The sequence below is a fragment of the Nyctibius grandis genome, chromosome 2 (genome assembly GCF_013368605.1).
Source record: "Nyctibius grandis isolate bNycGra1 chromosome 2, bNycGra1.pri, whole genome shotgun sequence".
Taxonomy (NCBI): Eukaryota; Metazoa; Chordata; class Aves; order Nyctibiiformes; family Nyctibiidae; genus Nyctibius; species Nyctibius grandis.
Genome location: NC_090659.1, coordinates 5,537,150 through 5,559,827, shown reverse-complemented (window position 1 = coordinate 5,559,827; position 22,678 = coordinate 5,537,150). Strand labels below are relative to the sequence as shown.

Here is a 22,678-nt window from a genome sequence, read left to right as displayed (position 1 = left end):
AATGCAGGAGATGGGGCTCTAGGAAAAATACCAATATTGTACACAACAGAGCAGCAGAAGAAAGCTATTGCAGGGCATGGTTTGGTATGTTTCCCCCAGTCCCCCATGAGTGCTAGGGAGTCCTCCCTGGTGCAGATTTCCTGATGTCTTATAAAATGGAGAGCCTTGCACAGCGTCATTTCCCTCAATGGTGGTACACAGAGGAGCACCCCAGCGTATCTCCCTTAAGGGCCAAAAATCTCTCATGACCTCAGTTATCTCTGGGGCCTCTAGACCACCTGATGGCTTCCAGAGTTACTGTGAGGAGACCCCTGTGCCACAGCCTGTACCCTGGCACAGAGCTAAGCCAACTTCCAGGGTGTTTCTGAAAGAGAAAGGCTAAACTCCAGTGTGGGGTAATGTCCACCCCCACTGATCTGGGATACACCAGGCAGATCGGATTAATTAACGTTGTGGGACAGGCAGCCTGAGCACAGAGCTAATTGCACCGCAGGTGCTCAAGCCCAGCCAAGAGCTGGGCTACGAGCCAGCAAGCGGATCGGAAAAGCACCGGCACCACAGACTTGCCCTGGTGCAGGCCAGACCCAGCCCCATTCACTCCTTGGCCTTTGTGCCTCGGTTGAACCAAAGGTGCGGGCGATGCCGGGGCCATGCCCTCGAGAGGCTCATCGCCTCTTCTCACCTGCATCCTGCACGTGAACGGCGACCGTCCCCGACTCCTCCTCGGCCAGCCGGTACCACACGCCGTTGGGGTCCGCCAGCCACTCCTCCACGCGGCACGAGTAGTTGCCCGTGTCGGCCCCACCGGCCTGCAGCACCGTCAGCCTGAAGAGCACTGCCGAGAGCCTCTGGAAGCGCAGGCGGCCCTCCCAGCGACCCGCCTCGGGGCTGAAGATGGCGTCGGGGCCCACGCTCAGCACCGCCTCCCTCTCCTCCTCCTCCTCCTCGGCCTCCTCCGCCCGGCTGCCTGCCTCTTTGGCCCGCAGGTTGTACCACGTCACTGCGAAGTGGGACTCCGGGCTGGAGCGGGACAGGATGCTGCAGTCCAGCGGGAAGGACTCCTTCTCCTGCACCGTGAGGTTGGCGGTGGCCGTGTCCACCTGCAAGGTGGGATCTGAGATGACAAAAGGGGAGAGGTGAGCACTGAGCAGAACGCTATCATCAAAGCCACTCTGCCCCAGCACCAACTGAGTGTCACGACTCCGGTGCTGGGCGTGATGCAAGGAAAACCCAAAGGCTTGACGCAGCCTGCCAAGTCCCACAGATACCTCTGGGGTCAACCCCGCAGGCGCAGAATCCTCACCTCACCGCACACCGCCTGGCGCAGGGTCAAACAGGAGCTGGCTGCGAGCACCGTGCTACCACCCTGCCCACACAGATCCTCGTACCGACTAACGGGGGCGTGTGAGAGAGGAGAAAGCTGCTGCAGCTCACCCAGACACACCACACGAACACGTCAGGAAACACCAAGGTTTGGTGCGTGTGCCGAGGAGCAACGTACTACTACTCCCCAGCCACTGGTGCAAAGAGCACTGCAATCCATGCTTATTTTTTATTTCTTTGAGAGGGCTCAAAAGACTTGAAAATCAGTATGACAGAAGAAGAGAGGATTTTTTTCCAGCAATTTGGGAAGTTATTTAGGTAAGAGGTTTGTCCATGGAGATGTCTTCAGCACAGACACAGTAAGGACGCTTCCAAACGTCTCCCTCTCTCATTTTTTTCCTCTAGTGCTTCCTGCAAGGCTAAAGAGATGTTTTTATCTAACTGAGATACAGTGACCAGAACCCAAGATGAGTTGATTAAAGGCTGACTTCAAGAGCAATTAACATTCGGTTTAGTCATCTTGCCAGGGAACACATACTCCAGGGATCGCAATCAATCCGGGTCTAAGCTTTCATTTAAAGATTAAAAAGCCCTTTCCGACGTGGGGGCTGAGCAGGAAGGGCAAGCCGATAGCTCAGCGAAGAGAGAGGCGCTTTCTTCTCCAGCGAGGACAGCTGGGCAAGCCCTCCCTCGCGCAGAGCCCAGGCGTCCCTCCGGGAGGGGGCTGCTGTCCCCCAGCCTCCATCAGCTGCGGGGCTGCTGTACCCAGCGGGGCTTCTCATTACAGCACCTGCCCTACGCCTTTTAAATGGTCCCATAAGGAAAGATCTTCATTAAGGCCAGAGCTCTCCAGGCTGTAGGCAACACGAGTGTTTTCGGTTCATGTCTTCCCCGGAAGACTCCTGAGCAGGAACAGGAATGAGGTAACTCCTGAGATTTCGGGGACTACTCAGGTAAAAAGGAGGAAGGGACGGAATGGCTTGTCAAGACCAACACAAAGCCTCCCCCACCTCAGCACGTGAAGCAGAAAGAGGAGAACTGCAGTCTGAAAGTGCTGAGAGGTTTTTTTTCCCCCTCTGATAATGATTATAGTCCTGAAAGATGAGCACGGAGATCCTCACTAATGAGACATGAGTCACAAGTTTAGTCGTTTTGTTAAGTACTGGCTGCTATGAAAGAAAAACAGCAACAAAGCACTTTTAGAAAAAAATTATCTTGAATTAGTGCACCCCCAACTCCCTCTCTTCTTCCCACTCCATATCTTTCCACAATTCCAACCGAGCCTCGAGGATTTCCCCTCCCATTCGTCCCTCCTCCATCAGAGCTGGCAATTCTCAGCCTGGATGAAGAGCTGCACTTACAACCATGCAGGCATTCAGGGTACAGGCTGATAAGGGCTGTGCTGTCCCCCGAGGGAGCTCCTCCTTTGCAGGACAAATCTTCTCTGCCAGGAATGACCACTAGTACCTTTCCAGAATCTTACCCCTTTGCCAGCTCCCCTGCAGAATTACGAGGCTGACACCTTGCTGGTTAGCAGAGTACCCTGGGAGTCTGTTTTTGAGAGCTTAGGAGTCTCCAAGTGCCAAACAGTCTTTAAGAACCAGCTTTTAGAAGCACAGGAGCAGGCGATTCCACTGTGTCACAAGTCAAGCAAGCAGGGCAGAAGACCAGCTTGGCTGAACAGGGAACTCCTCGTGGAGCTCAAGAGGAAAAAGAACCTCTCTGATCTCTGGAAGCAAGGTCAGGCTTCGCAGGAAGATTACAGAGCTCTGGTTCGTATATACAGGGAGAAGACACGAAAGGCCAAAGCCCAATTAGAGCTGAAACTGGCCAGTGTTGTGTCACAAGAAGGGCATTTTTAAGTGTGTCAATAGTAAGAGGAGATCTAAAAAAAACATTGGACCAATACTTGTTGAAGATGGTCACCTGACTAATAGGGATGAAGAAAAAGTGGAGGCATTCAATGCTTTTTTTGCCTCAGTCCACTGATAGACCTTGGGCTGTCTGGTCCCCTGAGTCAGAGGACCACGAGTGTGGGAACAGTGACTTTCCATCTGTGGACACTGAAATTGTAAGGGACCAGCTGTACCAGCTGAATGTTCACAAGTCCATGGGGCCTGATGGGATTCATTCCAGAGTCCTGAAGGAGCTAGCAGGTGTTATGGCAGGACCCTTCTCAATCACCTACCAAAGGTCTTGGGAGCCTGGGGAGGTCCCTGCTGACTGGAAGCTAATCAGTGTTATTCCAACCTACATGAAGGGCGTGAGGGAAGACCCAGGAAACTACAGACCAGCTGGTCTAACCTCAGTTCCTGGAAAAATGATGGAGAAGATTATACTGGGTGCTATTGAAAGGCATTTAAAGAAGAATGCAATCATCAGGCACAGTCAACAAGGGTTCACAAAGGGAAAGTCCTGTTTAACTAATTTGATATTCTTCTATGATAAGGTGCAGTTCTGGGCCCCACAATTTAAGAAGGTTGTGAAGGTCCCTGAATGCACCCAGAGGAGGGCAACAAAGCTGGTGAAAGGAATGTCCTGTATGGAGCAGCTGAGGACTTTTGTTTTGTCTAGTTCTGAGAAAAGGAGGCTGAGGGGCGACCTCATGGCTCTCTGCAGCTCCCTGAGGAGGGGAAGTGGAGAAGGAGGTGCTGATCTGATCTCCCTGGGAACCAGTGATAAGGTGCGCGGGAATGGTTCAAAGCTGCACTAGGGGAAGTTTAGACTGGACATTAGGAAGCAGTTCTTTACTGAGAGGGTGACCCAACATTGGATCAGGCTTCCTAGAGAGGCGGTCGATGCCCCAAGCCTGTCAGTGTTTAAGAGACATTTGGACAATGCCCTTAACAACATGCTTTAACTTTTGGTCAGCCCTGCATTGGTCAAGCAGTTGGACTAGATGATTGTTGTAGGTCCCTTCTAATTGAAATATTCTATTCTATTCTATTCTATTCTATTCTATTCTATTCTATTCTATTCTATTCTATTCTATTCTATTCTATCCACAACCCTTTGAAACTGGAGCTTCCTCCCTGATTTGAACTTCTGTAGCACTCTTTTCCCCACTAGATCCTGGCAAGAACAAGAAGCACCCATGGTGATCCCTGATGCCTGTCTCCCTGTGTCTGGGCATGGCCAAAACAGTGGTGTTAGGCAGGTGGATCCGCCTGAACCACTATCACCAGCAAGAGGGTGGCCAGGAAGCCCATAAGTACCCCCTTGTCCATCCAGAAGCAGGCTCCTCATAGCCAACTCCTGTCCCATCAAGAAGCCGGCGCCCTTGTCCCAGCTGACAGACAAACCCTTCGAGCTGCACACCTGCATCTGCTTCTTCACCCGCAGAATGGGGAGCAGCAGCATGAGAAACTGCCTGGACATCAGCAAGGGGCTCGACCTCCTCTGCTGCCCTCTTCTCATGCAAGGACCCAGCCCCCGGGGCGCACACCTGGGAAGCACAGACAGCTTCTCCCATCTCATTCTCAATCAAAATGTGAATAAAATGGGAAGCCTGTTCTATTGAATCTGCTGTAAAAAAGTAAATTTGCAGCTGCAGTGGTGGCAAAATCCCAAGCCCATCTAGCTGTGTTTGCAGGGCTTGCTCCATGCTCCTTCCAGAAAAGCAAGAGTGCACCCAAGACGACATGCAAGAAAGCACCAGCACGGTCTGGAGCGCAGCAGTCCTGCCCTCTGCCCGGACCCACTGTCACTGACAGACAGATGGGGACTCACGCGTTCAGTCCAGGAGGGCAGGGGCAGAGAGCTGCTCAAAGCTGTTGGCATGAGATCCTCCTCACCTGGCTGCTTGACGGTGAGGGTGATGAGTCCAGAGAGGTCCTCTGCCCGCTTGTACCAGCGGTCACTGGGGTCAAGGAGCCACTCTTCCACGCGGCAGTCATAGGCCCCGCTGTCCCGCACGGTGGCATTTTGGATGGAGAGGAGGTAGAGACCTGGGGATGGGCTCTCCAGGTGCAGCCGGCTCCGCAGGTCGCCCCGTGCCGCCAGGTCCCCATACCGCAAGGTGCTCTGCCGGCTCAGCCGGGCCACCGCCTCCTTCTCCGGGTGGCCCGGCCGCCAGACGTACCACTCCACCGAGAGCTGGGACGAGGGGCTGGTCCGGCTGCTGACCAGGCACTCCAGGGTCACCCACTGGTTCTCCAGCACCGTGATGTTCTTGTGGGTCTGGTTCACCTGCAGGCGGTTATCTATGGGAAAAGGCCGTGAGAAATGCAAGGTGACCGAGGGCTGCAAGGGTCCTTTGTCTACCCACAAGCCCTTCCCGTATGGTCACAATCCTGGGGTGTGATGAAAGAAATGAGGAAGGAGAGGCAAAAAATGGGGGAAAAAAAAAAAGAGGAGGAAAAGAAAATAGGACTTGTGGTTTTCAGGGTCTTCTGAAAACCTCAAGCTAGCCCCATTCAGCACAGCTACAATCTCCCAGTAGGACCTGGAGGGTCCTAAGTGTACAGACACCTTGTGAAGGGGGGTCACACCTCAATCTTTTCCCATCCTCCTCCTGGGGCAGGGCAGTAGCTCGGTCACACCCCGACCAGTAAGCCCTCCGGCAGCGGGGAAAGGGAAAAAATCAAGGTGGAGAACGGACAGCTCATTATAGGGAACCACCACTGCAAAACGAGAAGTGGCACAAGGGCAAAGTCACACACGGTGTTCTGCTGCCCTGGGAATGTCCCTCGTTTCTGCTCCACAATTTCACTGATAACGTGGTGGGGTGACTGCAGTCAGCCCTTTCACGTGAAATGACGTGTCGTACACTCCTAACTCTTTCACGACTTCTTTCCAGGGGCAGGGTTTGGACTTCCCTGGTATGGGCACCGTACTTCCCAGAGAGAGGCAAGCGATGCAAAGGAGGGGGCAGACCACAGCTCCCAGCTCCCTGACCGCCCCACAGCCACCTTGGGGATTTGCAGACACAACTGAGGAGCTGGGACCGGCAGCAAGTGGCACACCCTGGCCTGCTGCGCTCCCTCTGTGACCAGGCAAAGCTGCACCGGGGACCATGCTCAATATCCATCCCCGTCCATAGAACCTGTGTCTAGCCAGCCAAATCCAGACAGACAAAATGCACTAAAAATCGTAGTCCAGCCCTGCTATCCAGGTCTGTCCCTCCTGCCTGAAGGGTTTTATCCTCCAGAAACAGGCACCCAGAGCAAGCAAGGCAGGCTTCCTTGTGAAGTACTGATGCTCTGCCTCAGCAGCACATACGGGGTCCAGGCTGCTCTCAAAGACGGTGCTTGCCTCCCTGCGTCCCCCCTTTGCATGAAATGAGGGCTCTGTCTGGTTAGATAGATGGGCCGAGACCAACGGCATGAGGTTCAACAAGAACAAGTGCCGGGTCTTACCCTTGGGGCACAACAACCCCCTGCAGCGCTACAGGCTGGGGGAAGAGTGGTTAGTAAGCGGCCCGGCGGAAAGAGACCTGGGGGTGCTGATCGACAGCTGGCTAAACATGAGCCAGCAGTGTGCCCAGGTGGCCAAGAAGGCCAATGGCATCCTGGCCTCTATTAGGAATAGTGTAGCCAGCCGGTCTAGGGAAGTGATCGTCCCTCTGTACTCGGCACTGGTGAGGCCACACCTTGAATCCTGTGTCCAGTTCTGGGCCCCGCACTTCAAGAAAAATGTTAAGGTGTTGGAGCGAGTCGAGAGGAGGGCGACCAAGCTGGTGAAGGGTCTGGAGGGTCTGACCTACGAGGAACGGCTGAGGGAGCTGGGGTTGTTTAGCCTGGAGAAGAGGAGGCTCAGAGGTGACCTTATTGCAGGCTACAACTGCCTGAAGGGAGGTTGTAGTGAAGTGGGAGCTGGCCTCTTCTCCCAGGCAACTAGCAATAGGACAAGAGGACACAGCCTCAGGCTTCGCCAGGGGAGGTTCAGGTTGGACATTAGGAAGAATTTCTTCTCAGAAAGGGTTATTAGACATTGGAACGGGTTGCCCAGGGAGGTGGTGGAGTCACCATCTCTGGAGGTGTTTAAGAAAAGCCTGGACATGGCACTTAGTGCCATGGTCTAGTTGACAGGGTGGTGTCAGGGCAACGGTTGGACTTGATGATCCCAGAGGTCTCTTCCAACCTGGTTGATTCTGTGATTCTGTGATTCTGTGATCACAGGGGCCATCTTTAGCTCCTCCATGAGCTTATCTTTACCAGTGATGTCTGCTGCCACGGAAACCACCAGCAGAGCAGATTTCTCCTTCCCTGGCAGCCAGCTCCTCACCTCATTAAACTCGTTACTCACATCTCATGTGCACAGCACAGTGGGAAAAGAGACAAGGCTCCCCACGCCTGCCAGGATACAGGCACAGAGTAAAATTAAACTGTGGGCAAAACATAAAAATGCTTTCCCAGGCAGGCACACGCCGGTTCTCTCTCAGTAGGTCGCTAGTCGACACTCTTGCTACGTGATGCTCTTGAGGATAAAGAAATCTGGCTGGATACAGTGGCCCTCTAGATAGCTGGGGGAGGACAATCTTCGTGTGGGGACACTGAAACGCACACTAACCCAGCCTAAATGGAGGAGGGTCACACTGAAGGGGGAAAACATCCCTCTTTGTGCAGGGACATACAGGCATGAGGATGCAAAGAGGGGGTGACAAGGCTGCAGCAGAAAGAAGAGCAGAGCATCCCTGCTGCCCCAGGAAAGCTTGGTGAGTCCACGAGCCGCGCACGAGAGCCGATGCCAAAAGGCCCTCACCGGCACGCTGTGTGGTACCTGGCTGCTTGACGGTGACCTCCGTCCGCCCCGACACCTCCTCCGCCAGCTTGTACCAGGCATGGTTGGGGCTGAGCAGCCACTCCTCCACGTGGCAGTAGTAGCTGCCGCTGTCTCGGACCTCTGCCCGCTGGACCGTCAGGCTGAAGAGCCCCCCTGACGCCGAGCGCTCAAACTGCAGCCGGCCCCGCAGCCCCTCCTCCTCTGCGTAGGTGCCGTACTCGAAGGCTGAGCTGTGGGTGGTCTTCAGGATGAGCTTGCCATCGGCGTCGGAGGGCTTGTGGACGTACCACAGCACGGCGAAGTGCGAGTCGGGGCTGGTCTGGGATTTCACCGAGCAGTTGAGGGGGATGGGCCGGTTCTCCACCAGAGTGATGCTCCGCTTCGACTTGCTCACCTGTAGCTTGGTCACTGCAAAGGAGGAATGGAAAAGGATGAGAAGAGGTGGGTCATTATCATAGGAAAGAAACTCACCTGGTATGGGGAGGACTAGAGAGTCCTCCCCCAGCTGCAGGCATGGCTGCTCTTGCTTGGGTCCACTTGCACTGGATCTTTAAGACAAAGGCGTTTAGATGTTCTCCTACCAAATCTTCTCCTTTCATCCCCGGCTCTACTCCTGGATCCTCCCACTATGTCCCTCAGCAAGAGGCTACTTATTCACAATTTGTCCTTTAAAAGATCCCCTTTCTTAATTCATTGTGGTCTAAGGCACCAAACCTAACAAGAAGGCTACATCCAAACTCAGTGAGTTTTTTCGTGGTGAAATCATACCACTTGCACCTCAGGGCAATGAGGTGTTGATCAGTTCCACAGAAACCCAGATTTCCAGGAAGAATGAATTAAACAAGACTCTACTGCTGTCACATGTGAGCCATCTCAGTGACACGTAACCCACAGACACGCAATAGCTAGGGGAGCAAACAGGGGCACAACTGGAAAAGAAGAAGAGCACCAGACTGGAAAGGATCAGTGGGGAACAAGCTCTGCTCCAGCAGCCAGGAGCTCTGGCTCCAGGTCCACCACGGACCGCACAGCCCAGACGAGCCACAGGCACGTCACCTCCCTTGGCTTCCCAAGCGCGACTGCAGTTCCCACAGGGGTACCTAAGTGGTCACACAGCATTGAGGATGACATAGCAGTATAATTAACTCCTGTCCCTGCAGGGAGAGAGACACCATGGTTTCCAATACCTTTCTTCCTGCAGGAGATAAAGCCTCCCCTGTGTGTGCTCAGGCTGTGCCTGTTGCCAGAGCCTTGACCCAGGGCATTCCCGCAGGGGAGGACATGAAGTGCCCTCCTGTGACATGTGTGCTGGAGCCCTGGCCCCGTGGAGAGGAGCAGCTCCTGGCCAGACACACCACTCCTCCCAGCAGCTCTGCCACCACCTCCCCTCCTTCGCCTCTCCTTACAGGGCAGCTTCCCTCTGAAAGGGGGCACGCTGTCTTGCGGCCAGGGGAAGGGATTCTGCTGACAACTGGTACATCTCTTTAACAAAACCTAGCAAATGCCCCAGGCACGACGCAGTGTGGCACCACAGGCACGAACTGAAGGCTGCCAGGGGAGCTGTGCCCATCTACACCCTGGAAACCCATCCCACGCATCCTGTGTGTGCAGGGAAGCGACGTTGTCTCCTCTCTCTCACCGAGGCACAGGCTCCTCTCTTTGCATCACGCTTTGCTTCCAGCTTCCCCTGGGTCTTGGATGCCTGTCAGCACAGGCAATGAGTGACAAGGCCGAGGGACAGGACGGGCACAGGCAAACAACATCAAATGGGAGGGAGGAACTCCCACCAGAACGACGCTTTCTGCTCTAACACAGCATCTGAGATAGGCATCCTGGTAACGCATTAGATGTTCCCCTGGAGCCCGGGTTGCCCGTGGCTTTAATCAGTATGCTAATAAAGATGGCTGTGTTATGGGTATGGCACACAGACACTGGAGGGAGGGAAGGAAGGAGGGAAATAGTCCCTGTTTTTCCTCCCTGGGGACTTTAACTTAATGGAGAGATTTAGCATCACCCTGTTGTATTTCGGCTGTACCCCAGACACGCTCCTTCCCCTTTGTTTCACTTCAGGACGGCAGCCTTAGCCACCCCACCCACACTCGTCCCACCTTTCTGGCTTACTGTTGGTTAAGAAAGGTTATTTCAAGCATTAATCAATCTTCCGAGTCCCTGGGAGGTGAACCAATAAAGGGGAAGGTGATTCTCAGCAGTTCCCTTTCTCCCCCAGCCCCCTTTCCAAACAGTTTATTTTTAATTGGTACTGGATTATTTTCTGCAACCGTTACTAAGGAAACCTCTGTTACTATAGCAACCGTGTATGTTAAGTCAGTGGCCCTATATCTATTAAAATGCAGTATATACACACGCTGCGTGTGGCGGGGCGGCTCGATATCAACACACACACACACGGAGCGAGCCAGGGTAGGCGCAGAGCGAGCTGCTGAGATGCAAGCACCCTCCCAGCGCTCTTCCCACATCGCAGCACCGCCAGGAGATGAAAATGAGGAGGACGGCCACGGAGTATTTTTAGGCCTTGTGTTTGGGACAACACACCTGCACCTCGTACGTGACAGATGTATTTCACTGAAGCAGCGCGGCCTTGTTCCCGGACCATAATCACGGCAATTCTCACTGTGTACAAACAACACGGACCCCTGAGGTCATCCAAGGGCTCTTGGATGCCCTCCATGAAGCTCCTCCTGCTTCCATTCAACACTTGGGAAGACGGGGCAACGGTGATGGGGAAGAAATCTTATTAACTCCAGCAAAAATGAGATCTTAAATTCCACACACACACCCCCCGCAGCCCTCCAAGGCCTCCCTCGGCAGCCGCTGCAGCCAGCATTCAGGAATTTGCCCACGCATGCACGGAGTCCCCCAAATCTTTCTACTGCTGCTACCAGCAGGGAATTACAGGTCTTCCCTTTGCTAGACTGCACAAGCTCACACAGGTTCGTAACACCACACGCGAAGCTTCGTCTAGATTAGAGGTATCGGTGATACATAATGACACCCCTGTCAATGCACTTCTCATCTAACATGACTTATTTTCCTAATGGAGGCACACCACAGAAAATGCCAGTGCAGGTTTTGTTTCCCTCCCACAGAATTAGTAAGGACGTTCTCAGTCTTTTCCAATCTGTGAACACCAAATGCTTCTCTCCTGTCCAGGCTCCTGCATAGTAAACGCACACCTACCTCTTCTTCATTACCTTTTGCAGACCCTATAGAAATAATTCATGGCTTTTACAGACCACAGGGTGAAAGCTGCTGAGCTGGAAACACTGTGGGGCACAGGTTACCTTGGGGCAGCTTCACCTTCAGGCTGCAGGCTGGTTTGCTTGCTCACGCAGGGCAGAGATCCTCTGCCCGCACTCTGGTTAAGACACGGGAAGCTTTGTGGGGCTGCTCACACTTCTGCTCTCAGAATTCACAGAATTCACAGAATCAGCCAGGTTGGAAGAGACCTCTGGGATCATCGAGTCCAACCGTTGCCCTGACACCACCCTGTCAATTAGACCATGGCACTAAGTGCCATGTCCAGTCTTTTCTTGAACACATCCAGAGATGGTGACTCCACCACCTCCCTGGGCAGCCCATTCCAATGGCTAATGACCCTTTCTGAGAAGAGTCTTCCTAATGTCTAACCTGAACCTCCCCTGGCAAAGCTTGAGACTGTGTCCTCTTGTCCTATCGCTAGTTGCCCGTGAGAAGAGGCCGACTCCCACTTCACTACAACCTCCCTTCAGGTAGTTGGAGGGGAGGAGAGGAGAGGAGGAGAGGAGAGGACCATCAGCCACCATTCACAGATATGCAAACCAATCCAAAACGCTCATCTTGCACTCGGGAACAATAATTTAAAAGAAAAAAAAACCCCAAACTAACAAATCCTGAAGTTAGGGTGCAGGGTGATGGTGATGGTACAATACAACATCAGGGAGTCCATCTCTTTCCATCCTGGTGGTAAGTCTACTCCAGCACAAAGCCAGTCTCACTATGCCCCGTGCAGCTTGCCAGATCATGTTTAACGATGCCTGCATGACACGGAAATGATTGTAGCTGCTGCTACATGAGTGCATGAGATGATTGCAAGACTGACACCACAGGCACTGAGCCAGCCAAACCTCGCCCTCCTGACGTGGGGGCAACTCCCTTTCCTGGCTCGGGGATTTGCCAGGGCAGAGTGCCAGGAAAGGGCGCAGCCTTCAAATGCTGAGTCGATCCAGCCTGCCCCAGGGGCCGGGGTTTCGGTGTGTCAGAGCGGGGCTGCTCCAGCCCTCTGCCAAGCAGGGGAGGTGGTGGGCGCAGCGATGTGAACGGGCACGGTTACATGGCGTTTCCTGCTGTGCTGTCAAGAGGCTGATGTTCTCTGAACAGCCTCCCAAACATCTGCTTAGTGAGGGAAACAGGTGCATGTGTCTAGGTGAAGTTATCGTGCATATCATCTGCAAACCATAATCCTGTTGCCACGATGTCTCCTGGCTCCCTGGAGGGTGTCAGTAAAGAGGATATCGTACCTTGACGTACTGTAATTGGCCCTACATACGCTATTAAGGCTTTCAATTTACACTGGCAACAAGTCACGGTTACAACCCTCATATTTTTTTTTAAGCTGCATCTGCTGGAGGAGCTCCGGGGCTTCAATGGGTGACGACTTGTGCTGGAGCCTGGCCAGGACACAGGGGACGTTACATGCCTCTTAGGGTGGAGCGGCTGGCAGACACTGGATGTCCACAGCAAGCCCATACACTCACTAGACACCTCACTTCACAGACCGTCCTCCAGCATCACAGCCCCTTTGCACTAATTCCCAGGCTGAGGAAAATGTCCCCGCTCATTTGCAGGGACACACGTTGTCTCAGGATACCTGCGGTACCCTCTGGTCCTCAAAGCTTGCACCTCTGGGCTGGGGGGCCAGGTCAGACACACCTTACAGTCACAGCAGGCTACGACATGGCTAGGTGCTCTACAAGCTGATATCTGTGGTAGGGGTTTTCTACACATCATCAAGCAGGCAATCAGTCTGCTCAAGCTGGACATGCGGCAAGCACAGTTATACAAGTATTTGGGGGAAGGGAAAGCAGTCATCAGAGGAGGAGGACAGAGGCAGTGACGTGATTCACAGCTTTTCTGCTGACTCGCTGCCGTGGTGAAGCCACTTGGCTCCCTCCTCTCTGTTTCCTAATCATCAAGCAGGGGTTACGACACTTACCTTTACCAAAGCACTCTGCAATCTACCTAAAAGCGCTGTGATAAAAAGATGCTCTGTCTCAGACTCCTTACATCATCTTCCCTTGTAGGCAGCAAGAAAATACAACAGCAGGAGTTCACTCCCCACCTGGGAGCCACTATTACCCAGTCCTGGGAATAGCAATGTTTAATTGCAGCTGAAGATATCCTCCCTCCAAAAAAGCCCCCCACAAAATCCCAGCGTGCTGCCCTGCAGTGAAGGAGGAGGGGGCTGCTGGCCAGGAAGGAGCCAGCTTCGTATGAGCCAGTGGCCATGGCGCAGAAGGAGTGGGCAGGAGGACGGCCACCATCAGCCCACAGAGTCCCTGGGGAGCCCTGTCACCGCAGCGGGGAGGCGGTGTCCCACTTTGGAGGCTGCTGCTCTCTGGGGAGAGCTCCTCCAGAAGACGCTCTCGCCTGGAGAGAACTGGTGAAGTGTTGCAAAAAGTTTTCCTGGGGCATGTCCTACTTTTAAAAGCCTCCATCGAGATTTCACTGTGCTGAGGTGTGTGGGGGGAGTGAGCAGAAACGAGGCCAACCCAACCCGAACCCAGACATGGTTTAACACCACACACGGGGTTTAGCAGGCTGATCAGGAGAGACTCATTTCCAGGAGCACGGCCCCAAGGCGTTGCTTCCTGCGAGGGGTCTGGAGGGTCTGACCTACGAGGAACGGCTGAGGGAGCTGGGGCTGTTTAGCCTGGAGAAGAGGAGGCTCAGAGGTGACCTTATTGCAGTCTACAACTACCTGAAGGGAGGTTGTAGTGAAGTGGGAGTCAGCCTCTTCTCCCAGGCAACTAGCGATAGGACAAGAGGACACAGCCTCAAGCTTCGCCAGGGGAGGTTCAGGTTGGACATCAGGAAGAATTTCTTTTCAGAAAGGGTCATTAGACATTGGAATGGGCTGCCCAGGGAGGTTGTGGAGTCACCATCTCTGGATGTGTTTAAGAAAAGACTGGACATGGCACTCAGTGCCATGGTCTAATTGACAGGGTGGTGTCAGGGCAATGGTTGGACTCGATGATCCCAGAGGTCTCTTCCAACCTGGTTGATTCTGTGATTCTGTGAACCCATCTCTCACCGGCACCCTCAGCATACAAGCCTGAAGGGCACCAGCTGGTCTTTTGGCACAAACTCAGCCGACCCCTCAGCCTGCGGTCACAACCCAGAGGTGCCTCATCATTTCCCTCACTAGGGCCCAAAAAGCACTCGGTGCCCAAATTCCTGCCTGGGGATGTTTGCCTGGGACTCAAGGGACCTGTGTGCAGGCCACTGCCCTGCCACAGGCTTAGACATGCACTAACGCTCGGCGCCTCTGCCAGCCCTTCTCCCTTCCACAAAGCAGGGCTGAAGACCCTCCTCCACCTCCACATACATTGCAAGGACACCCCGCGTTGATGACCGTGGGGAACTGGGGCAATGGGAGTCGAGCCTTCTGACTCAGCGTGGTGAGGGGTGGGTGACTCACGTTTACTAGGTTCACTGAAAGCAAACCAGAGTTCAAAAGGAAAAACGTGTGAGCACTTTCAGAGAAGAGGTGCCAGAGGAAAGGCGTTCGCGGAAGGGAAGATGATGAGATACTCCTAGGAGGACCTGGCTCATTAGGCTTAACCGTGGCATAGAAATCCCAGCAAAGTAAAGACAAAGACTTCCAGTGCCGGGGCAGCCTCCCCAGAGATGGCAGGAACATGGCAGCACAGCTCCCAACTCCTGTTATTCTCTTTTAACAGAACACAATTCCTCCTGAAACTGGATTAGCAAGGTTGCAAATTGCATTAGCCAACATGGGAGGCTGCTGGTGCAACAGGAGCAGGAGAAAGGGAAATAGCATTAGACTTTGCCTGCCATTATTACTGCCATTATTAACTTGTCACTTTACTGTAGTGTTCCTATAACAATGAATTATTGCCTGCAAACAGGCTGACATGATTGAATTACTAGGAGAGCTGCTCCATGGGAAGGAGAGACAAGGTTAACCCTTTCCTGAGGAAGGCTGAGCTGCTGCCCCCTCCCAGGTCGGCAGACAAAAGAGCAGAGGCTTTGACTTTGAACACCAACTTGTCATCTTGATCTTTAGCAGTGCTGGTTTCACAGCAATGCCAAAAGTTTCTACAGTCCCCAAACTGCTCAGGTCCTGGTTGCAGGTGGGCTGCTCCGGGTTGGACATGCAAACAAGAGCAGAATATATGTCTGTCTGTAGCAGCGATGAAGAGTCACAGCTGGAGCTCTCCTATCTTTGCAACCTCTCTAGCCTACTACTAAAGCTAAATCCTCGCTTTTGTATGCTGCTTCTTTCTCATGTAGAGAATGTTGGTCTCTGGCCAAGCCACCAAACTGACTGTCTGCTAGTCCAGATGGATGTGGGTCACCTTTTTTCCCCCTCCCCCCTCGCAGGGACAGTACCGTCTGCTTGTCGTCAGACAGGCTGCTAATCCGAGTCCGCTCTCCCCTGCCCGACTCCCCTGGGGGGACGGTGCAATGGCCCTTCCACAGAGGGCTACGCCAGGGCAGAGCCCCTGCACCGAGTGGGACGGAGCAGGCATGCCTTAACACACCAGGCCATGCCCCTCAGCATCACCCCGGGTGCCACCCAAATGCTACCCCCACTCCCCTGGGGTCTGAGAGGCTTGAGGCTGTCTGCCTTTGGTCTCTTCCTCCTTACACGTACTGCCCGTGGTTTGCTGAAAATCAGCTACATGACACTTCTCTCCCAAATTTACAGTTCCTTATATGAATGCTGCAAATAATGCCTCCTGCAGCACTGACTGGTGGGTGCTTCCAGCCCAGGAGCAAGCCTAAGAGCTGGCTGTGACCCACCTCCTCTCAGGGACAGAAAGAGGCCAGGAATAAACCACCAAGTGACCTGCATTTCCCATATGTTCAGCAAGTTGCCACAAAGTCCGTGGCCGAGCAGGCGCAGACGTTCCCCAGCCTCACGGCCTGCTGCTGCAGCAAGACGAGCTGGGTGCTTAAAAGTAGCTGTGCACATCCACGCTGACCATCACCAGCCCCAAAACTGAGCCCCAAGCACAGACACGTGCCCTGAAGCACACTGTACTACTGTGACTCGGTGAAGTACAGCTTGATGCACTCAAAATGCTGCCGGTGGGTGCTGTGGCGAAGCAGAACGGGCATCTCCCCTCGTGGCCTGCGGGGGACCTGCCTGCATCAGATGCTCTGCTGCACCCACACCAGCTTCAGCGTCACAGAAGGTAAGCACCACATCAGCCAAACCTCCTGACAAGCGGCCCGATGCTCCCCCTCTCCCCAAAACCAGCAAAGTCACACTGCTGACCTACCAAACACATGGGTGGTGGGTCAAGTCCATTGCTGCAGGCTTCATGCTGTGGTGGTAACAAGGACATCTGCTCAGCTAGAGGACACCCTGGGATTACCAGCCATGTCACACTGGAGCTGGTGGAGCAGCTAACAAACTAGCAGGTAACCAAGCAGGGCCTCGGGGTAGTATGCATATGTGACCCAGAAAGTCTCTTTCAAACCCAGCAGCCATACATCTGGGAGCATACATGGAGAAAGCCATGTGCGTATCTGCAGGGATGGAGAAAGCTGGGAAGCCCACAACCTCCAAGGTCCAGCCAGAGACCACCAGCTGGGACATGCCGCTGTCCTCAGAAAAGCAAGAGCTTCCCCAAGAAGCAGAAATCACATCTCTCTGAAGGACAGCAAGGACCCAAGGCCAATTTAAGAATAAACAAATATACCCCAGAGCAAAGCACCCCACAAACCTAAACCCAGAAACCTTCCTGCCAAACCCTGAAACGAATGTAAAAGTTCTTCACGAGAGAGAGGAGCGGAGGGAGGAATAAAAGATTCCCAGCATGAGTTGTGCCTGCTGTCAGAAAACAACATACAGCTCACTGATAACTTGCAAATTAAAATACGGAGATAGGATCACTGGAAGATAAATTCAGTACCAAGCTACAGCCACCGAGGACAAAGAAAGAAAAAAATAACATACTGAGATATTTCATCAACCCCTGATCAGCAAGATTTCAAACAAAGGAGTGCTCTGTCAATTAGGAAAAAACAAGTAATTAAAGGTACCTGAACAGCAAGTTGTAACACATAGAGCAGCACCGCACACAAACTCCCATGCCACTCTGGAGGCTGGCCATTAATGGCCGGATTTCCTAACAGAGTGTCAGAAAAACACTTGAGAAGTTTGTGTAGGTGCACGCTAAGTGTACGACTGCACCCTGTAGTGCATGGCTGGCTTTTGCACGCTCTGTATTTGACTTGAGCATCTTCAGTGGCTACGGCTGAGAAGCTGACTGCTATGCAGAGAAAGATGAGATGCTGAGGGTGGTATGAAATGCCATGTTCTTGCCATCCAGAGAGCAAGCTCTCCAGACAGACCTCAGGCAGGACCATGAGGTCTTTTGGATGCTGCCTGCATGAGCCCTGCCAGCCCCAGGTTGTCAGTGCTGCCCTCTGTGCAAAGATAAAGTCCCCTGAGAAGGACCAAACTGAATCCATTCGAGAGCTAGCTCACTCCACTCACCTTTAGCTATTACTTTCCACCGCGTTAATTTTCTGCAGGTTGAGGAAACTGAGCTGATGCACAGCAGGATCGATGCTGGCACAAGGAATGGGACAGGACCATGCAGCCAGCAGCACCTGTCAGGGATGAGCATCACCTCCTTCCGTGCAACCAAGTGCTACATCAGCTCCACCTGCACCCTGGACACTCACGATACTGCTGCCTCCATAAATTAACTGGCGAATCCGTCTACTGTGTGGAAGAACAACCTAATGAAACGAGCCATCTGCCATTTCTCAAGAAATTGCCTTCTTGAACTTCTTAAGGATAGAGGAAGTATTAAAGCAGGATGGGCTACAGATCCATCATTATCTGGACTCCCTGCTTCTCTGTTATATGAGACAGGGAAAAGTGTAAGAATTTTCTTTAACAGCATCCCAAAGTCCTATTTAAGCAAGTAAAATGTCCCTGGGAGCCAACTTGTTAAAATAAAAGACCCTGAGCCATAGGTTCAGCATGTCTGGAGCCTGCCATTTTGCTGTAAGGAAGCAGATCGCAGATTCAATGAACCCAAGAATTTAGTCTTCAACTGATGTCAGAACAGGTGGAAACCCCAAAATAATAAGCCCCCTATGAACCAAAGTTCTGGAAAAGCATTCAAATAAAACTTGTCCTTGTTTATTCTCTGACACAGAGATATAAAATCACCACGAGAAGAAATGGCTGGGTTTATTTTACTGAAGTTCCTTCCTGAGCATTGCTGCACCACCTGGCTATGCAGGTCACTGTCGCATTGAAGAGCAAGGACATTGTGTCCAGCCAGCTGTGTCTCACCAGAAGACAGCCCCAGACCATCAGTCGAACCAATGCTCATGAAGGCAAGAGGCAGGGGATTTACAGTAATTGGGGCTGGGCCATCTCTCTGCCTGGCTGTTCAGCACTGTTCTTCTCAAAACAGGACACAGCCTGCCTGTGCAAAGGACTGATGGGGAATATGTAGTTTCTCATCCCAGGAGAAGCATCTCACGTGATACAGAAGCTAGAAAAATGATACAGGTCCCATGCACAAGGACAGACAGCCAAAGCTGGTGCTCGGGCATGCTGGGAGGGACACCTGGGCTGGGTACTGCTCTGGCTGGAGGGCTGATAATGCAGCAAGAGAAAAATTGTGCTGCTGCAGCACTGAGCCTGATGGCCCCAAGGCCACTTACCTTGTGGAGACCAGCGGGGCAGCCGAGGGGCTGGGGCTCCATGCATGGACTGGGGAAGGAGAACGGTGGTCAACATCTGGCTGGACACCCACTCATCACCAGTGTTGTGGTGATGCCCCTGCTGACTCTGCTTTTGAAGACTTCAAGGACATGAGTGATGCACAAAGCTTCAGAGCTGGACAACGTCTAAGTACTTTTCACTGCAGAGTATTTAGTCCAAGAAGAGCAAATGGGGAATCGATGAGAAGCAAAAGTGTGTGGAGAGAAGACGTTCAAGACAACATCAAAGAAGTTGCATGTGCACAGACTGCAAACAGGCTGACACCGTGGTTCTGTATATGCATGCTGCAAACGGGAGTGGAAAACCGCTCAGGAGATATCAAAGAGAGGAGCAGAGAGTGCTTTGAAATCGAAGTGAAAAAATTGCTCCTAAAAAAGTAACCGTGAAGAGAGTTAATTTGAACAGAGCAACATATTATGAATACAGACCAGGTTTCCTGGCGTTGTCAGCCTTGTTCGGGGACTGAAAAGCAAGACTGCCCGCAGTGAGGTCAACGGGGTCCCACAGAGCAGGCCAAGCCACGTCAGGGTCCCACTAGGCACAAGGATGCACTCCCGCCCCCTTCACCCTCGTGAAATGCATCCGAGGTGCTTTATACATTTAAAATCCAACTTCTCAGGTTATGCCCTTGGGTGCATTTTCCAGGCTGAAGGCCCAAGGGAAGCCCTGAACATCACTGCAGTCAGCTGAACATGGTTGGCTCCAACCGAAACGTTTCATGGGCAAACCTGCAAAGGAGTGAAGTATCACTGCTCCCAGATGGGAAACCAAAGGCGGGGGGAGGTGAAACACAGCTCGGACCCTGCAAGGCCATTGTCAGCATCCCCAGCATGGGGTGGGGAACACTGCAGCGCATCCAGCACGAGCTCCCTCCCCTGCTGCTCATGCCGATGGGCTTGTTTCCAGGTAGCAATGTTTTTGTGGGATCAAGATGGCATCCTTGCGTGGATGCGTGCCCACGAGCGAAACCTCACCTCTAATCTGTATTTACAAATCACAGACAGTAGAAGGTATATTATGCTCCACAGCAGCAGCAAGAAGAGGGGGTTCTCAGGGGTGTGTGACAGTGACAGTACAGACAGAAGATGGGGGATGGGGATGCTGGCAGCAGGGTTTGATGGCTAAGTGTAAAGAAAAAGCACCCCAGGGTGCCAGCCTGGGATCAATAACTGTGCCAAGGAGGCGGCAACAAGTCTAAGTGGGGAAGCTGTCCCAGGGGACCTGGCAAGTGTGGGGACAGAGCCCCCCAGGGCAAATGTGCATGAACAGGAGACTACCAGGGTTATGAGGTGGAGGGCACAAACCTACCTGTGCCACTTGGAAAAGAAAAAGGGCTCTGGCTGGGTCAGCACTGGGTCACACAACACTGAACCCCTTCATTTTGCCTGTCCAGTGTGCTGGAAGCCCACAGGAAAGAGCAGCAGCTCTGAGGCAGGACAGCAGGTCTTACCCTGCTGGTGGTGAAGGGAAAGGAGTGAGTCCTTGAGCACCCAGGGGAGAGGAGTCTGCTCTGCGCCACAGTCACGGCTGCTGATGAACAGCCTCCTGTCTCTCCTGAGCACTTCTTGAACTCCTTCATCACTTCAGCAAGAGCACAACTATTTGCCAGATGGAGCAGGCAGCTGTAAAGCAGGGAAGCAGTGCTATTCTGCAGAGCAAAACCACTCTGGGATCAAGCAAGCAGCAAACTGAACTTCCCAGACTTCACTTCTGTAAGGAAGTTTCCAGCTCATTAGCTTTCCTTGTTTAACTTTATTGCTGGATGCTGCCAGCAGCAAAAAGCGTCCAGTTTTTTAAGCAGGCACTTTGTGCCCTTGAAAACACTTGTTTGAGCCTCCTTTCAAGAGTCTGGCCACTACCTCACTGGTCACCTATGGTAGAAAAGGCATCTTTCATATCCATCCAGGAGAAGATTCCTCGCACACAGACATTACTAAGAAATCAGATGGAAGAAAGGCATTAACAGTAATATCCAATTTTCATTTGTTAGGGAAAGCCTCTCCTTATACTCCACAACTGTCTTGGCAATTGTTTGAAAATCAGTCCTCCTCTCTCAGCATTAAGCGTGCCATAAAGCGGCCTGTTTTCCCAATTCTCCTCTGCTTCATCCCTCATCATCCTCCCAGCATCCCCAGCCTCCACGGTCACAACCATCCCCTGCTTGGCCACTCACTGAGTTTTCAGAGGGAAGGACAAGCGGGATACTCTCTGCAGCTGCCAGGATGGGCCTGGACAAAGAGGTAAGTGTCCTCTGCTCTCTGCTCCTTCGTTTTTTCCGGCCACCGCTACCCCCAGTGCAGCCACCACTGTCAGTGGTGGGTTCTCATGGACAGCAGGAGAGCAGCAGAGCGCTCTGCACCCACCTGGGCACAGGATTTCAGGGGAAGCAAAGCTCTGGCTCACCCCACTCTCAAAGTAAGGTTCAGGCCTCCCCCAGCTTCTCCAAGGCCAGCTTGAGAAGCCTCCACCCTCCCCCTCCATGATGGTTTCAACTTGACAGCTCCAAATAAACCAAACTTCACGAAGCAGCCCCTGGAGAGCCTCTGGAAGCTAATTAATGCTCTAATGAAGAACCTGACCGCCTTGTTTGCTCGACAGCTCCCAGGTCAATCAATCTGCTGTAGAACGGCTTGCAAAAAAGCAGCGAGGAGCCCAGCACCCCTGGTGTCTGCTCGGTTATCATCCCCCGCCACCCCTCCCCATCCCTCCTCATCCCTCCTCCCACGTTCATTACTGTCAAAAACCCAGCAGCAAGAGGGCAGATTTATAGAGGCAATTGCAGCTTCTCCCCGTGCGCCCACTCCAGGATTAGTCATGAAGGAACTGGCCAAGGGACAACGCGAGGACGGAGGGGTGGGAAGAGCACAGAGGCATGCGGAGGTGAGTGCCCTAAAGGTCTGGACAGGCTGCCACCATCTCCTACCGTTGTGAAAGCCCTGGTTTTTTATTCTGCTGTTGCCAGAGAGACTCCCCAGCGCTCAGACCCCAGGCCCTCCCAAAGCTCTGCCGCATCACCCCCGGGGTTGTGCTGCAGGGGGAAGATAAGTGCGGTGATGCACACGAGGACAATGGCAACTTAATACACCCGCACAAATCTGCTCAAGCCTCCTTGCTAGAAGACTCCTACCCAGATGTCCTAGCCTGCCCAGGTCGCAGCACAGTCCCCACAGTGCACTGTGCCGCCAGAGACTGTCTGCTGCCCTTGTCTGAGCCCTGCAGACCGCACAGATGCACGTTGCTCCCACACAGCACCTCCCGTCTCAGCTGCTCCATCGCTAAAAACCTGGCAGGGAGAAGCAAGATCCAAGGAGGAGCCAGGAACAGAGCCTGCCTGTCAGTCCTTGACTTTCCCCTTGTCCCACATGCACCTTCCTCCTCTGGGCAGGACCTGGAGCCCAGGTACTGTTCCCCTCCACGCTATGTGAGGAAGGGGGCAGAGAAGCAAGGGGGTACTGCTCAGCCAGCATCCTCACACTGACAGCTCAGCCCGAACCCAAATACTTTCAGGGTCACCTGGATTCAAAAGAAACCGCCTGCACCTCTGCCATCCCCCAAAACCTGGGAAATCTGCAAGTGACAGGGACTCACCACATCTGTCCCCTCCAAGGACAGGATGCATCTGTCCTGACT

The 22,678-nt window shown here is 53.1% G+C and overlaps 1 protein-coding gene across 2 annotated transcripts in view; it reads right to left on the bottom strand.

Annotated features, from left to right (window-relative positions):
- IGSF3 (immunoglobulin superfamily member 3) overlaps nt 1-22,678 on the bottom strand; it is a 101,353-nt gene that overhangs the window by 3,129 nt on the left and 75,546 nt on the right. For both annotated transcript variants that reach the window (XM_068425178.1, XM_068425179.1), the window contains 3 exons: nt 8,044-8,454; nt 5,118-5,525; nt 683-1,114 (listed from right to left, as the gene is read on the bottom strand). In XM_068425178.1, the coding sequence (XP_068281279.1) occupies nt 683-1,114; nt 5,118-5,525; nt 8,044-8,454 (1,251 nt within the window). The remainder of the gene's footprint in view (nt 1-682; nt 1,115-5,117; nt 5,526-8,043; nt 8,455-22,678) is intronic.